General features: G+C 38.9%; 1 protein-coding gene across 3 annotated transcripts; it reads right to left on the reverse strand.

The window, feature by feature from the left end:
- Positions 1 to 32: 32 nt before the first annotated feature.
- Positions 33 to 13,191, reverse strand: LOC147425896 (uncharacterized). 3 transcript variants are annotated; one of them, XM_086498466.1, is made up of 4 exons: positions 12,845 to 13,191; positions 12,295 to 12,360; positions 608 to 815; positions 33 to 521 (listed from the first exon to the last, which is right to left on the reverse strand). In XM_086498466.1, exons 3-4 carry the CDS (start codon positions 663 to 665, stop codon positions 268 to 270), a joined length of 312 nt encoding a protein of 103 aa, XP_086354592.1. In that variant the 5' UTR covers positions 666 to 815; positions 12,295 to 12,360; positions 12,845 to 13,191; the 3' UTR covers positions 33 to 267. The 3 variants fall into 3 exon arrangements, with proteins under 3 accessions (XP_086354592.1, XP_086354590.1, XP_086354591.1); XM_086498464.1 differs by lacking the exon at positions 12,295 to 12,360; XM_086498465.1 differs by lacking the exon at positions 12,295 to 12,360 and having other exon boundaries at positions 608 to 821.
- Positions 13,192 to 16,227: the final 3,036 nt, after the last annotated feature.

Genomic DNA, 16,227 nt, shown 5'->3' on the forward strand with positions numbered 1-16,227 from the left:
TGTCATAGAGACTTTGTAATTACATCAAAGAGTGGTCTCATAAGTTCAATTTTCAATTGTATTGCTCATGGTTACATGTTGAGACTTTCAGATTACATCAAAGAGGGGTCATAATCTCAATTTTCAATTGTATTATGGTTACATACGACGACTTTGAGATTACATCAAAGAGGGTCATAAGCTCAATTTTCAGCTGTATTGCTCATGGTTACATGTTGAACATTCTTTTGATGCTCATGGTTGCAAACGCGAATACAAAGACTCCTATCACTCTGCCGATTCTTCCACTGCTACCTCTTCCACAATAATTGTCTTTCTATTCTTGAGCCGAGTTGTCTGCGCTTCAAAAATACTCAACAATTGCTGCAAGAACTCATTATCTCTTTCTAGTACGACTACATGTCTCCCCATGTAGCTTCCTAACAATGCTAGAACGCCATTATCAGCTCCATATTCATCATTACGGTTTGTATACTGGTCTAGTATTTGCCACAGCAAGTCGTTTCCGCGCTCAAAACCACCTGCTCACATTTTTCACGATATAAAAGATCGCTTGCATAATTAATTACAATGTATTTGACTTTGTGTTCAGACCAATTGTCCTCACCTCGCAATGGTGATCCATCTAAGGAAGGCAGCCACTGCTCCTCCTCGACACGAACCATGTGTCATCAATCAGGCGACAAATATCCGCCTCAGTATTCCTCAGGCCTTTTTTCCACACCCCGAACAGTAGGCTTCTTGAAACCCTTCCAGCATCACTATGCCACGGAGTCTTACTGACAATAATTGTTGTGTGATCCTCCACCCAGCCTCTGCACCTCCAGCAAATTCCACAACCATGCAACACATCATTGGTGCGCACACAACAATGAACTTCACTCTTATGTAATTCCTTCAAATATTGTACTTTGTCTAATCATATTGTACTTTGTCTAATCATAACCTTACCGCCCTTTTGATAGATCCTTCAATTGGTTTGTACTTATGGGAAGTTTTGTAATGGAGAGCCACAACTTGACCACCCTCTTGACGGATCCTTGAATTGTTTTGTGCTTATGGGAAGTTTTGTAATGGATAGGCACGACCTGACCACCCTTTTGATAGATCCTTAAATTGTTTTTTACTTATGGGAAGTTTTGTAATGGAAAGACACTTTTGACCTATCTTTGACTCTTATATTTTATTACAAAAGTATTTTTTTTTATGTGAAGGTTGACGTGCAATGTATTGTTAACATAATTCATGGTCTGGTGGAAGGCGACATGCGTGGACTCGGTATGAGAATGAGAATTTAGCAAAGGCCCACAATGTAGGCAGGTGTGGTAACAACTAGTGACCTTACCACCCTTTTTATATTGTACTTTGTCTAACCACAACCTTACCACCCTTTTGACATATCCTTGAATTTAATTGTACTTATGGGAAGTTTTGTAATGGATAGTCACAACGTGACCACCATTTTGACATATCCTTAAATTGTTTTTGTACTTATGGGATATTTGTATAGAAAAGACACTTTAGAAATTGTCATATTTTTATAGTTTAAATTACAAAAGTGTTTTTGTATATGTGAAGGCTGGCGTGCAATGTACCGTTAACATAATTCATGGTCTGGTGGAAGGTGACATGCATGGACTTGGTATGAGAATGAGAATTTAGCAAAGGCCCACAATGTAGGTAGGTGTAGTAACAACTACTTACCTTGACACCATTCAAATATTGTACTTTGTATAATCACAACCTTACCACCCTTTTGACAGATCCTTGAAGTGTTTTGTACTTATGAGAAGTTTTGTAATGGATAGTCACAACCTAACCACCCTTTTGATAGATCCTTAAATTGTTTTGTACTTATGGGATATTTGTAATGGAAGGACACTTTTGACTTATCTTTGAATGTCATATTTTTGTAATTTAAATTACAAAAGTATTTTTGTATATGTGAAGGTTGACGTGCAATGTACTGTTAACATAATTCATGGTCTGGTGGAAGGTGACATGAATGGCCTTGGTATGAGAATGAGAATTTAGCAACGGCCCACAACATATGCATGTGTGGTAACCACTAGCCTGACAAGCTTGGATCACTCACCGTAGCCAAGGAAATTGTGGATGGTCCACATAAGAATGGCTCTAATATCTTTTGCTTGTCAACGTTTTTGCTCTTAACTTCCACATGGATGCTAGAGGGATGTTTAACCATAACTATTTTAGTTCATTTACAAGTGGCTAAAAATAATGATCCATACTCTTCATTGTATATATGCTAGGTTGAATCGATACGCACCGGCTGAAAGGTAGCACTGTAGCTAAGTTTTTGAGTTGAAGAGGGGTTCGACTATCTGAATTGCATGAAACTTAACAACAAGCATACCAAGATGCCATACATACTCTCTCTCAAGTCTTGGACCAATCAAACCTGGATTGACTGTCCAAAATGGGTCAAAGCGGCTCGCAACAGCTTGAAGGTAGCGTTGTAGATGAGCTTTTGAGTTGAAGATAATGCCATACAACTCTTTAATGAAGAATGTACACCCTCTCATGTGAAATACACAACCCACACTTCTCTAAAAAGCTCGCTCAAGCTTCAATACAATTTGACAAAGCGAGCTCTTGTACATGCAAAGCTCGTTTCAAGGTGGAAAAATCTCGCTCCATATCCATCCCCTGTTGTATACACCTCACCAAAATGGTGTTGCTGAGAGGAAAAACAGGTCACTTACTGAAATGGCGTGCATGATGTATGGTCAAAAGTCAAGCTTTACCACACTTGTTTTGGCTTGAGGCTATCATGTGTGCCACTTATGTACTAAACTGGTGTCCTACAAAGGCTTTGCAATCCATGACTCTTTATGAAGCATGGCATGATAGAAAGCCATCTATTGAGCACATGCGTGTTTTTGGTTGTTTGGCATATGCTTTGGTGCCACAAACACAGCGCAAAAAATTGGATGATAAGGTTGTAAAATGCTTTTTTGTTGGTTATAGTGTTGAAAGCAAGGCTAGAAGTTGTATCATCCACAAACAAAGAGTATTTTGGTTTCACGGGATGTTGTGTTTGTGGAGGATTTTGTTCAGTCTTTGTTGTCATGTACAAGGGATAGTAATGTGAGCTCATAGGACATTTATGACACTTTGTTGCCTCTTTTTAGTGGTAGAAGTTCAAATGTGAATTCAATGCGGCACGGATATAGCCTATGGGGGTTTCAGAAAATGTTACAAATTAGCCTATCACACTGATGCAGATGTACATGATGCACTTGATGAGGAAAGGGTTGAGAATGAGCAAGCTAGAAATATGCCAAAATGGTTGGTGCATACTTTGCATGACAAGAAATTGGATGCACCTTTGTCTCGATGTACTCGTTCAGATTCTTGCCATGCATCTTGTCACAAAAAATTTAATTTTTGTAATTTTCTTAAATATTTTTATATTTAAATTATTTATTAAATGATTTAAATACTAAATTATTTAAATTTAAGTTTTACCCAAATGATTTTTCTCCATTAAACTGATCATTTAATGTGAAAAAAATACCGGGAACAAGTTTGGAGACTCAAAAATGTGTTTTTTGGCTCTGTCCCGAATCTCTCTTACGAAATGGGGCAAAAATGGCCAGGCCCAAACGGAAAAATCCAGTAAAAGAACAATGAATAATGCAGTCAAAAGAACTTTGGGTTCACTTCATTAAAGACCTCCAAAAAGAAGGAAAAGAAACAAGGTTCCTAGCTGCCATATGTAATTTTTGAGTTTTTGTAGGTTCGGAGTTGATACGGCTGACCCCGTGGGAAGGGGGCTAAGAACTAAGGAAGAAGGGTCCAAGGTTTTTTAAGGAGGGTTTTTATCCTCGTTCTAACATTACAAAATAATTTTCTAATGTTCTAGACCAAGCACCAGGCCTTTGGGCCAAAAGGGCCAGTTTTGGCGAATTGCGAATTGGTCCAATAGCCACGTTCACACTAGATTCTCTCTTTATCTCTCCTCAGCCCTATTTCCATACCCATGTATTTCTCTTCCTTGATCTCCAAGCTTCAGAAGGTCCACTTTCCGTGTTTTAAGCCAAAGGCCCTGCTTTAAGCCTAAAAGCTGGCACACACACGGTGCATGCAATCTCTCTCTCTCTCTCTCTCTCTCTCTCTCTCTCTCTCTCTCTCTCTCTCTCTCTCTCAAGAAAACTCATGGGCTGCTTATCTCTCTCATCCATGCTGATATCAGCCTTTTCTATCTCTCTCTACAAACTTAGTTACATCTCCACCATCCATCCCAGGCACAAGGGTAGCCATGGGATGGCCCCACAAGGCTATATGAGGATACCATATGCTGCATTTACCCTCTTCTTCCTCCATAGAGCAAAATCAACCTCTCTCCCTCTCTCTTTTGCTGGTTTTTGTAGGTTTTTACAGCCAAGAGCTCTCCCGGAAGCTCCCATACAGTTTCTCTTAGCCAGAATCTAAAGCTGTTGCCTCTAGCTCTGAGCAAAGTAGTAGAGGCAAGCTAGATTCTTTCATGGAAAGCTTATGTGCTTCTTCTTCTTCTTCTTCTTCTTCTTCCTAAGAGTGATTCATTCTCAGTCAAGCTCTCCCATTCTGTGGCAAAGAAGAGCTTGGAACGGAATCTGCTTGCTTTGGATGCAAATATGGATGCAACTCCAAGCTTGTCCGAAGGTTACCATTAAAACTGCTAGCTTCTCCTTCATCAATTCTCTATAATACATTATTATTAAGCTTAATTACAAGAATATATGAGATATGGTGAAGAATTATGTCTTTCCGGTATAATTTATGTTGCTACTACATCTTCCCTCACTCCCCGCTAGCTCTCATCACCTTTCATGGTGTTTGAGGCCTTGGGATTGAGGGTTTTGACAATTTACTGCTTATAGTAGATTAGCAAAGCATGTAAGAAAATTATGAAGTTTCCATCTTCGTAGATCCTAAAAGGTATCAAGAACATCAAAGATTGTATTATTCAAGTCTCTCGTGTAGAGAAATCAATAATACAAAAGCCTTTGGAGGGGGGACCGGCTCTAGTAATCCGGTCCTCTACCTGTGTCAGTGTCTCTATTGTTCATCTTTTGGTTATTTCTCTTTCATGATATTTAATTCAATCAAATGATCAATTTGCTACCAATTATTGCCCAAGATGATTACATGATCAATCTATTTTGCTAAGTTATCTGTTAGTTAGTCCAATTCTGTTACATTGGTATCAGAGCTCTAGGTTCTTCTTTTCTTTTTGAAGAAGAGAGATCCTTAAGATTTCCGTGAAAGGTTGGACTTGATAATTGCAATAGAGTAAGTGGAAGGGAGATCTATCATCCCGGGTTGGAAGCTGTACTTACGAAGCTTGAGCAGTAGTTATGGAGTCTTCCAAGTTTTGCCTTTGGCTTTACCATTATATAGCTACAAGAAGTCGAAAGTACTCTTCTCAATCTTGGCACTATTGGACTCTCTCCTCTATTCTTTGCAATCATCAATCTCTAAACCACGGGTGTGGTTTCTTAAGAGATTATCTTCCTTTAGCAAGAACGGTAGCAACCAAAGGTTTGAGGATACCAAAGCACTAAGAAAATCCTCGAGTAATTAAATGGCAGGAGATAACCAAGAAAGAACAATGAACGTAGAGAAAATTACACACCAACGCACTAGTCAGCATACCTCCATGCTTGTTAACTCTCTTGTTGCTATGTTACAACAAGATAATGAGAACCATGCTCTACAAGCCAAACTCAATCAACGACTTTGTGCTCAGGGTATTTCTCTACCTCTCTATGAGGGGGAAGGGCCTAAGAAACCTCCAAGGAAGATTTCTACAAGAGGCAAAGAGCCTAGCCACAAAGGAAGAAGACGACGGCCTCCACGCTCTCCCTCTCCTCCAAAGAGAAAGAGAGCCTCTCGAAATCCGTCTCCTTGTCGGTCCAAGGAGAAGAGCAAGAAGGATGCGAACAAAAAGGCGAGAAAGAGTGCACCCTCTTCTCTATCTTCACCTTCTTCTCTCTCATCTGATGAGAATGATGTCAAGAAATCTAAGGGGAGGAACCATCGAAGATCTCATGCCGCATGGAAGAGGTCTCGCAAATTGAAGAAATTCAAGGAAGGCAGAGAGAGCATCTCTTTCCAGACCTACGACGGTACATTCGGTGCCACAGATAAAGTGTTGGGCTTCATACAATAATTTGATGAAGCCCTTGGAGATGAAGGGTTCATTGAATCCTCCATCTATGCACTTTCAAAAATCAGCCCGTCAATGGTGGGCTAGTCTATGTGCTAATGGTGAGGCTCCAAAGACATGGAAGACTCTCCGAACTGCTACTATGAAGCAGTTCCTTGCAAGCGATGCAAAGGACAAAGTGCTTACAGAGTGGCGAAGCCTAAAGCTACAAGCAAATGATACATGCAAAGGTATGTGGACAAATTTGGGGAGCTTAACCTCAAAGCTTCTGTCTTTCAAAAGGTGGAGTTTGTAGAACAAAAGCAACAATTTTGTGCTGGACTCCAAGAAGAGATGGCCGAATATGTCAACTCTCAACGGCCTAGAAGCATTTCTGAGGTAATACAGCACTCAATGATTGTTGCACGTCTCAATTTTCATCAAGGGGCACGAAGACCTTTCAAGCACATGGAATCCAAGGAGAGACATGAGCAAAGAGATAAGAACACTTTTATGCATCAACCTACGAAGGCGAACGGCAATAACCAAAGAGCTCAGGACAAAGGAGACTTTAAAGGACGCCAAAATCTCTCTCTCAAAGAACTTGAAGCATTCCAAAAGGAAAACAAGTGCGGAGAGAAAGGGAATGTTTCCCGCTCTTGTCTAAAGCGGAATAAGCGTAATGACATCCTAGAGCCGCCATGATACAAGCTCCAAAAGAGGATGAAGTCAACAAAGGAGTCCCATTATCACATGCACGGGGAAATGTACGAGATCAAGATGCCCTTATTCTGTTTGATCCAGGATCCACTCACAACTTTATCTCGCATGAGCTAGCTACAAAGCTAGGCATTCATGACTTTGAGATGGGGCAAGATATACCCGCCGATGCCGCTTTCAAAGGACATAAAGTCTCGGCCACTCCCTTATTTGGGAAGCTAAGGCTTCATGTACAAAGCTATGTTGATAAAGATGACTTTTTCATCCCCCCACTCAAGCATGAAGATGTTATACTTGGAGTACCATGGTTTGACCGCCTAGGTGCTTCTATGAAGTTCCCAGAGAGGAAAGTCTCTTTCGCCTATAGAGGCAAAGACATCTGTTAGATCTTAACATTTTGGATACCCCATCTCATATTGTAGCTACTTTATCTTACAACTAAATAATGAAAAGTGTCATTTTTTTTCATACATGATTTTGTAAAAGAGTCTGATGTTAATAAAGGTGTCTCTCTCTAACACAGTCTAACAACTACCAAAAGGAAGAAGAGACCTCTCACTTCCTAAGTCACTATCAAAGGTGTTCATAAATGGCATTCTTGGAGAACTCTCTCCAATAACAAGGAATGATGATCACATGATAGAGCTCATTCGAGGAAGCTCTAGACTATAGGAGAGCATAAGCAACATCCATAGGATGTTTCTCAAGCTCTAAGAGAGAACCAACTTTGCATAACCCAAAGCAAAAGTGAGTTCTTTCTTAAGGAGATATACTATCTCGGCCACATTATCTCTCAAGGTGGCATCAGGATTCCATCAAAGGTAGAGATAATACAAGGTTGGCCAAAGAATCTACACAGGCTAAGAAGCTTAATAATTATGTGTGCATACTATAGAGGCTTCCTAGATAAGTGCTCCCAAGTAGCAGGTCCATTCCACAACTTGACCAAGAAAGGTGTTAAGTAACTAGGGATTGCTAATGAGCAAAGTGCTTTAGAGAAGCAAAGATAAGCTTATATCCCAACCCGTGCTCAACTTATTGGACCTCTCAAATCCATTTGAAGTCCATTGAGATGTTTATGATGAATGCCTTAAAGCTGTTTTGCTTCAAGAAGGGCATGCCATAGCATATGAGACTCAATGACTCAATGACAATGAGCAGAATCTGGGGATATACTACAAGAAGCTTCTACATGTACTTCATGCATTGGATACAAGGAAGCATTACCTCTTGAGGACTACTTTCATCCTTGGAATGGACCATTAAAACTTGAAGTACTATACGATGCAAAGGAAGCTACCTGCCGACAAACAAATGAGGTGGGCTAATTTCTTTAGCAATTTCATTTTCAATAGCTCACATAGTAGGCAAGAACAAGCAAAAAGCCAATGCTCTCTCATGTAGACCAAGAGCAAATGCAGTCTCAATTGCTAGTCACAATGATTTATCCAAGATGATAAATGACTGTGTTACGGATCCCGATTTCAAGGTAGTAATGTCGGCCCTTGCACTAGAGAAGAAAGAGGAACCATGCACTCTCAAGGATGATTATCTTCTCTATGGTTGACACCTATGCATTACTCACTCTTTATGAGAGAAAGAGCTATATGAAGCTTATGCTCGTCCATATGCAAGGCATAGAGGCATTCAAGCTATGCTTAAGGGGATCAAGACGTATTTTTATTGGACTACCATAAAAGTGGACATACACGAGTATGTATCCAAATGTGTAGTGTGCCTTTGCCTATCCCAAATATGCACCATGGGAGAGCATATCCACGTATTTTAGCTTTGGAGTGCCCAAGTCTTTCCATGGGAATATGGAGATATGAGACAATAGTAGACAGGCTTAACAAGCAAGCTCACTATTAAACCTATGAAAAAGACTATTAAGGCACATCAAATGGCTACTCACTTTATTTCATAAGACTTTAAGTATTATGGATTGCCAATGTCCATAATAGTGTCGAATAAGAGATCCTAAAATGACCAGTAATTCTAGAAGGGTCTATATGAGAATCTAAGAACAAGGCTAAAGTTCTCTTGAGCTTATCATTCACAAACGGATGGCCAAAGTGAAATAGCAATCTTATGATTCTAGATCTACGCAAGACTTAGGTCACTAAGGTAGATCAATGCTCTCAATGGGAAAAGTACTTACCGATGTACATTAACAATGTACATATTCTATGGGAAACGTACTTACCGATGTACATTAACAATGTACATACTCTTACAGGGAAAGTACCCTTTGAGATGAAGAGGGCAGATCTAAAAGTCCAATGCTACCTAAGGCACATGGAAAGATCTTGACCAAGGATGAGTATAGCATAGTTCTAAAAGAATCTTTCAAAGATTAAGGAAGCTATCTCTATGGCACAGCAAAGATAAAAGGCTGCTGCAAACAAGTACAGAAGGCCTCTCACCTTCAAGGAAGATGATTGGGTGTTTCTCAAGTTCCAAAGGCTAGGGTAAGGTTTTTTTTTTTAAAGAAAGAGGTAAGATTGGCCATCCAAAGTACCGTGCTAAGTGATCCAGAAGGGTAGTATGGTCCATTCGAAGAGCTATGACCCATAAATGAAACTGCTAGTTTCTTCTTCATCAATTCTCTATATTACATTATTATTAAGCTTAGTTACAAGAATATTGCAAACGGTCCAAGATATAGATATAGCTCAGAGAAAGGGCTAAGAATAAGAAGCAGAGGATTTCTGCAAGATTGATTTTTTTGTGAAGAAATGACTCTTCAAGAAAGGAAGATTTTATGTGGCAGATCACTCGATGAGGGATCTTGGCAGGATACAAGAGACTTTGTTGAAGTCTCAAAATAATGATTGGATGCTTCTCAGATGTGAGAAAGCATGATTTGGAAGGAAGAGCCCGGTATGCATATCAAGGACTTTTTGAGATTCTAACTCAGATACTTGATATTGATTATTACAGTTATGGATAAATGGAGAATTTACATCTTATGTGAATTTTCTTGAGACATGTGCCAGAGGATATGGTATAGGAAAGTAAAGGAGTGACAGATTTGTATATATTTGGCAAAATTCAAGAACTATGCTGCTCTTGATGCCAAATGGACGGAGGAGGAGGACTTGGCAGATACTCCTTAGGTTTTGGCCCTTTACTTAGAGGCTTTTGGATTGGACACATCAGTGGCACCGAAAGTCCAGGAGGATTCAACTATTGGAGCTAGTGCAGACCCTGCTGCATAGAGGAGAGCTCTCCACTCTCTGCTTGAGGCTCAACAAGGAATATGGATGATACTGGTTTTATTGTTTGATAGTATATCATTCAGGGGTGCTAGCTGGAAGCACTCTGCCATGCCATGTATATATTGAACTGTTGTAATGAAGATTGAATATACTCTTTTATTGTTTATGAATGATTGAGTATGAATGTAGATTGAATGTCCCCAAGCTGTTACGCGTGTATGGCCACATTTGGTAACCCACAAATTTACCTTTATCTCAAACTTATTCGGGAATAAGATCTTTTCAAGTCTATGTATAGCAAGAGGTGAATGTTGGGACCAGCTTTTGTCTAGATGGTTCATCGCAATCTCGAACGCTTCTTGTAAAGCCATCTGAAATGTGATCAATTAAAAGAGTTTTGAAATCAACATCTTTGGATTTTTATTTTTATTTTTAAAAATTATTATTATTATTATTATTCCCACTAGACACATAAGCGATAGCAATATAGCTTTATCATCTTTACTCATCCCAAGCAATTACAATGCCTGATGTACATATCTTTCTCTACATCCAAGTAGTTTAGTATAGCAATGGAGAAGTCTCATAAAAGGACTAACCGTCAAGTTTCATAAAACCCAACCATTCTAGCATAACGCTAGCCATTTCAAATCACTTGGCCAATCATTTCCATTAAACAGGTGACTCCACCCATTCTAGCCAACTCACATTCTTAGCATACTTCTCCATTCTAACTTTTCTACATAGGAAGGGTAATTGTTTATATCCGTATCTTGTCCAAGAGTTCTCAATCGTACACTTTGATACCACTTGTAAGGTACCTGGGACTCCCATTCCTTAGGTTCATCCTTACTAATAACTCTTATGTACTCTTCCCATCACAACATCACTCTACGAGGGTCACTTAATATCAGTCATCTAGTTGTGGGAAATACCGGACGATCTTGATCAAAGATCTTCTTATATCTCCATAACCCCTACATCGTTGGTTCAAAGATTCCATGTTTTTTTCCAAGACTTCCATGGGCACAACCATGGAATGGTCCCCTAAGATGTGGACTTACTTCTACAAATCCTAAGATAGAACAACGTTTAATAGAATTCCCTCTTAGTGTTAAATTGTTCCTGTAGATTTTCTTTGGGTTTGACAAAAAGAATCAATAAAGATTCACACAGCCATCCATCGTGCCTCCTGGAGTCCTCCCACCCACCGATCCATTTGCTAATCATGACTGACAAGTAGTACTAAATATTAACAATCAATGACAAACACTAAGGCAATTGTGATAACTTGTCAACATGATCATCCGGTTGATCCCATCATTGTCTCTTAGGTTTGATTCTTTCTAATATTTATTTATTATTCCCATTAAATCCCTCTTGTTTAGGGAGACTTTCACATAGATTACATTCTTTTATTAACCCTTAGATGTTACTCAATGTGAGTAGGGAATCAAGTAATGCCTAATCTCCCACACTTATCATTCTCCAAACAATTCAAAAAAAAATCTTTCATTATCCCAAATGAATTCCCACCAATAGTTGGTGTTTGAATATATATACATATGGACTCCTGCCTATTCACAGGGTCATTCAAGACATATGCGCAGACTCACCTATAGCCAATATCCTGCAAATAAAACATTAAATCTCTTGTGGTCATAGTACCCCAATAATACTATCCCCCAATAGGAGCGTTAGTAACCGTACTGGGGCAGCCCCATGATCTGTGACCTCTCCAATATGTCTTTTTTATGTCATGGTTTCGCGAGTATCGATCCCCGGTTGGACACTTAAAGATTTGGCCAATCTTATGAAGTTTTTCCATCTAGTCATAGGCACTGACCCAAATGGGCCTCTCCCCTCAAATGACCCTAGAGCTACAAATGGGATTTTGTGCAAAGACAAGTGATAAAATCAAAACATGAATTGTTGTGCTCTTGATTCCCCCATCTAAGGATATACATGTTTTACAATTAAGGTTACTGAAAGACAATTAAACGCATACTAAACTTGTCTTTTATATCACTCATAAGAATATAGACTTATTATATCCCTTTTCTTTCACTTTTGCTTTTTTTTCTACTTTACGAGCATTCTTACTTCTGGTTAACACTAAGATGTAAGTTTCATTCCTAACAATATGAAAATGATTCCTAGCTTCCATTAGCATTATCAAGTCAAGATAAAATGACATACCTTATAAGTTTGAAGAAGATAAAGATGATTCTAAGAGCTTTGTTGGAATTACTCCCCTTGAATAATCTTTTTCAAAGTGATATGGAAGCGTTAAAAAAAGTGAGCTTTCCTTATACACTTAAGACATAGAAAAAAAGACAACATTCTTGTACTTCAATATACAAATCATAACCTTGTAAAAATAATATACAATAATCTCAATGGGGTGTTAACATTCTCCTTTGACATCAATGTTTGTAAACATCCCATGTTCGTTCATAATCATAATCAAGCATTGGGAAAATAAAGGGGATTGGAGATCTTAGAATCTCTGTTAAGGCGATCAACCCCAAAGTGTGTCTCACAATGTTTTGTTGTAATAACACTTTGTGCCCAAGTGTTATATAGATAGCTGTCACAGGTTGGGGTTCATATGTTTCTCCTTCCCTAATGGGTAGATTGCGAAGTGCGTTATTCATTGTATCTCTTAAAACACAATGATAACTTAATAAATATAAGTAATTCAAGCAATTCCTAATTTTAAGGGGAAAAAAGAGAGGAGATGACTTACCTTAAACTCAATCAAATTCAATCTCCTTCTTCAATTCTTTGACAAACCAGTATCATAGAAGAGTAAGCTTGTTGAAGAAGAAAGGTAAGCAACTTGTTCCTTACGCTACGCCTTCAAACGAGTTGTTTGGAGAAGATAGATTGAGATTAAAACTAAGAGAATAATTATTGCTAACTAAGGCTAAGGAAAGGAAAAGTAGATCAAGGAAAGAAGGTTGGTAGTAGGGAATGGTTGTGGTGAAGGAGGCTACTTGGAGAAGAAAGGCGTCCCTTCTAGGTTGGGTTGTTGTTAGCAAATGATCAAGAACTCTCTAACTTGTGAGCTCTCGTTCCTCTAGAGTATCCTTAAGCTCCATTACCTTCCTTTCAACCCTCTACAATTCCCTCTTTATATAGGATTTCAAAGGTGCCTCTTTAGTCTTGAAAGGAGGTGTGAATGGAGCCTCATCCTTGACTAGGATGCTCCCACTTGTCTCCTTTGATAAAATAATCAAAAGGTAACCCTTTGGCTCCATCTAGCTCGTGGCTTTGACCCTTAGGGACATAATTTTGGGATCACATGGCTTTTATTCCATGTTTTTTGGCCAAAGATACTTTTTCCTATGGATAGGTGTCTAAAAAGAGGTATTTATGATGTCACTCAAAGAGGTGACTCATCCTTATTGAATCTTTAACCCCTAAATCTCATGTAGACTCATTATCCACACCCTCATGGCCTTATGGGTCGGGCATAAGGCTTCAATTATCAAAATTTTGGATATTTTCGAAGTCTGGTCTGCAAGTTGCTAGGGGTAAGCTCAAGTGGAGTTGGCCCATATGTTGCACATTGTCTTCATTCATGGGTTCTTTTGAATAAAGAACTTGGATTACTTTATTTAGGAATCCCTAAAATTGATGAGTTGGAATAGGACCTTGTATTTTTCTTCTTAAGCATCTTTGGGTGGACGGGGCGATTGAAGACTTTTCAGCCAAAGGTAAGGCAACTTTCCTTTACTTTTTTCTATGGTTGAAAGTGATTAGATGTAATTGGTAATTTTCTTGTTATTAAAAGATCGTTCCTATGTAATTACGGGACTTTGAATCCTTAACTAATTATGTTTATATATTACATTTATTTGACTATATTGATCTTACTTGAGTTATGTGCATCCTACTTAGGTCACGTGGGTCCTCCTAAGATCATGTGGGTCCCACAAGTTTGGCAGGGCCCATTTAAGGTTACTGAGTTCTGGCTATTCATTTACATTGTTACATTACTCTAAGAAATTGTGAATTTTTGAGATTTTAGTAACAAGAGTCAATATTTCATAGTCAAATTTTTTCAAGTACTCAAAAAATGTGGAAAAATCATAGGAGCTTATATCATTATTGCTATTAACATCCATTTTTATACAACTTGTGGGGTTCAGAGGCCTTACATTATGGTCTTTTTACCATTTCCTAGCTCCCGAGACTCACTATTTTTAGCACAAACCCTTAAAGATCTTAACTGGATGATCTGATGGAGCTAATAATTCATATGCCTTTGTATCTTGTTGAGATGCTTCTATTGACCCATTTTGAGCTTGATTTGGTCATGTTTGCACTTTTAAAATGGCTCTTGAACCATTCTCGACACCCGTTGCCACACTTGATATTCACTTCGAACCTTGACGACTTGAATTGGGAACTTCATCCTGACCTTGATTTATCCTTCTAGCCCATCTTTGAACATCATACCAATCACATAGCTATATGTTTGACCACTTTGACCAACTTTGACTAGGTTTGACGTGTTATTTTGGGCTTGTTTGTAACTTTACCTAAAACACTCTTCCCCACCTAATCCAATGTACGTCCCTAGATACTGTTGAAGAGTGTCCAAATGTGAATTAGGCAAATGGGAAAAGAATACTTCATGAGGATTCTCAGAGTAGAGGAGATTTGAAGAGTTCTGAGCTGATTGGGTGTTCTGGGTGAAAGGATCAATGGTAAATGGTTGGGAAGCAGCATACTTGACAATGATAAAGTCAAGTTGTGATGATTATTTGTTAGTATGAAGGAGGTATCCAAACATACTAGCTTTGCCAAAGGAAAAAAACCCGGTGGGAGAAAAAATATCTTAACGATGAGCAAGCCAGGTTGTGATGATTATTGGTTAGTATGTTAGTGAAGGAGGTATCCAGACTTTTTTTACCTCTAATTCTTGGTAAAGTGTCCACAATTTCTACGAAATGAGTGTGGCCTTACTGTATTCTCGTCTTTATCTTGGAACTTTGCCACAAAAATGCTGGCCGAAAATATGATGTAGCTCTGCATCTGTGATGTAGGAAGTCTCATGTGAAGTTATTTTTGTGGCCTCGTATAGAGCTACCTGCCACTCTTGTTGTTCTTTGAGTACTTTTTTGGCAAAGCACTCTGCTTAAGCAAGACAAGAACTCTTTTCAAGCTCTGTTATCAAAATCAGTCCAAAAATCAAGCTTTTTGTCAGGAAAAACCATAATTTGACCATAATAGAAAACAAGTCATAACTAGTATACAAATGATCCAAATGAGTTTAAACTTCACCAAGAGATCAAAACAAGCCCTAGCACCAGGTCTATGAAGTTTTACAAAATTTTGAGCTGGTTGTGTATGAATCGCGATCCATCCTTTTCCGCCAGATTGACTTTTGAAGGTACATCTTGGTTCCCCATGGTGTAATGAGTCCCCATCTGTAACCATACTTGATTTGGATCAAGGAATGGAGCACTAGGTCAACTTTTGTAAAAATTTTACACCAGCTTCTAGCTTTGAACTTTGGTAGACTTTTTGATGTCCAAATGCTCTTATGTCTTGGAGAATACCTGGAATTGACCTCTTCTTCATTTTTGTGTTGTTAGTTACTGTGGTCATGAAGAAGTGCATGGATCGCGATCCATCACTGGTGAGAACTAGAATTGGCACCTATACCACAGCCTCTAGAGACTATTCTAGACCTATTGTGAAGGTTGATGCACAAATGGACACATGCACACTTAGCTAGACTCATTTAGGGTTAGGATGGTCTTTTCGTGTTTCCGAATCATATGCCAGTTTTTGGCTCAACTTTGCTTGCTTCCTGCCGAAACCTAGAACCCTGATTGGTATGGGAGACCCTATCCCTGTGTAGAAAACCCGTTCCCTTATCCAAGGCCAATTTTGGAGTTCCTTCTAGCTCTTTCATCTTTCACCTCCATTCTTCTAAAGATTTGTGCCCCATTCCAAGTAATGTTATTGGTAGAATCAACATTGTTAGCACTTAGGTCATTGACCTTCTTTCCGACATCCTTAAAAAGACCTAATGGAGGCTTGAGTCTATGATCTCATCTTGAAGGAGTAGCTAGAGCCTCTTATCATATAGCTAGTGGTTGTCACATGTGTAAC

This window comes from Adiantum capillus-veneris, chromosome 24 (assembly GCF_014529385.1).
Source record: "Adiantum capillus-veneris isolate H3 chromosome 24, ASM1452938v2, whole genome shotgun sequence".
Classification (NCBI taxonomy): domain Eukaryota; kingdom Viridiplantae; phylum Streptophyta; class Polypodiopsida; order Polypodiales; family Pteridaceae; genus Adiantum; species Adiantum capillus-veneris.

Excerpts from the sequence above, each read along its gene's own strand:
- LOC147425896 (XM_086498464.1), bottom strand. The coding sequence starts at position 665 with ATGGTTCGTGTCGAGGAGGAGCAGTGGCTGCCTTCCTTAGATGGATCA. Across the intron at positions 522-607 it reads AGATGGATCACCATTGCGAG|GTGGTTTTGAGCGCGGAAAC; the intron begins GTGAGGACAATT and ends AAATGTGAGCAG.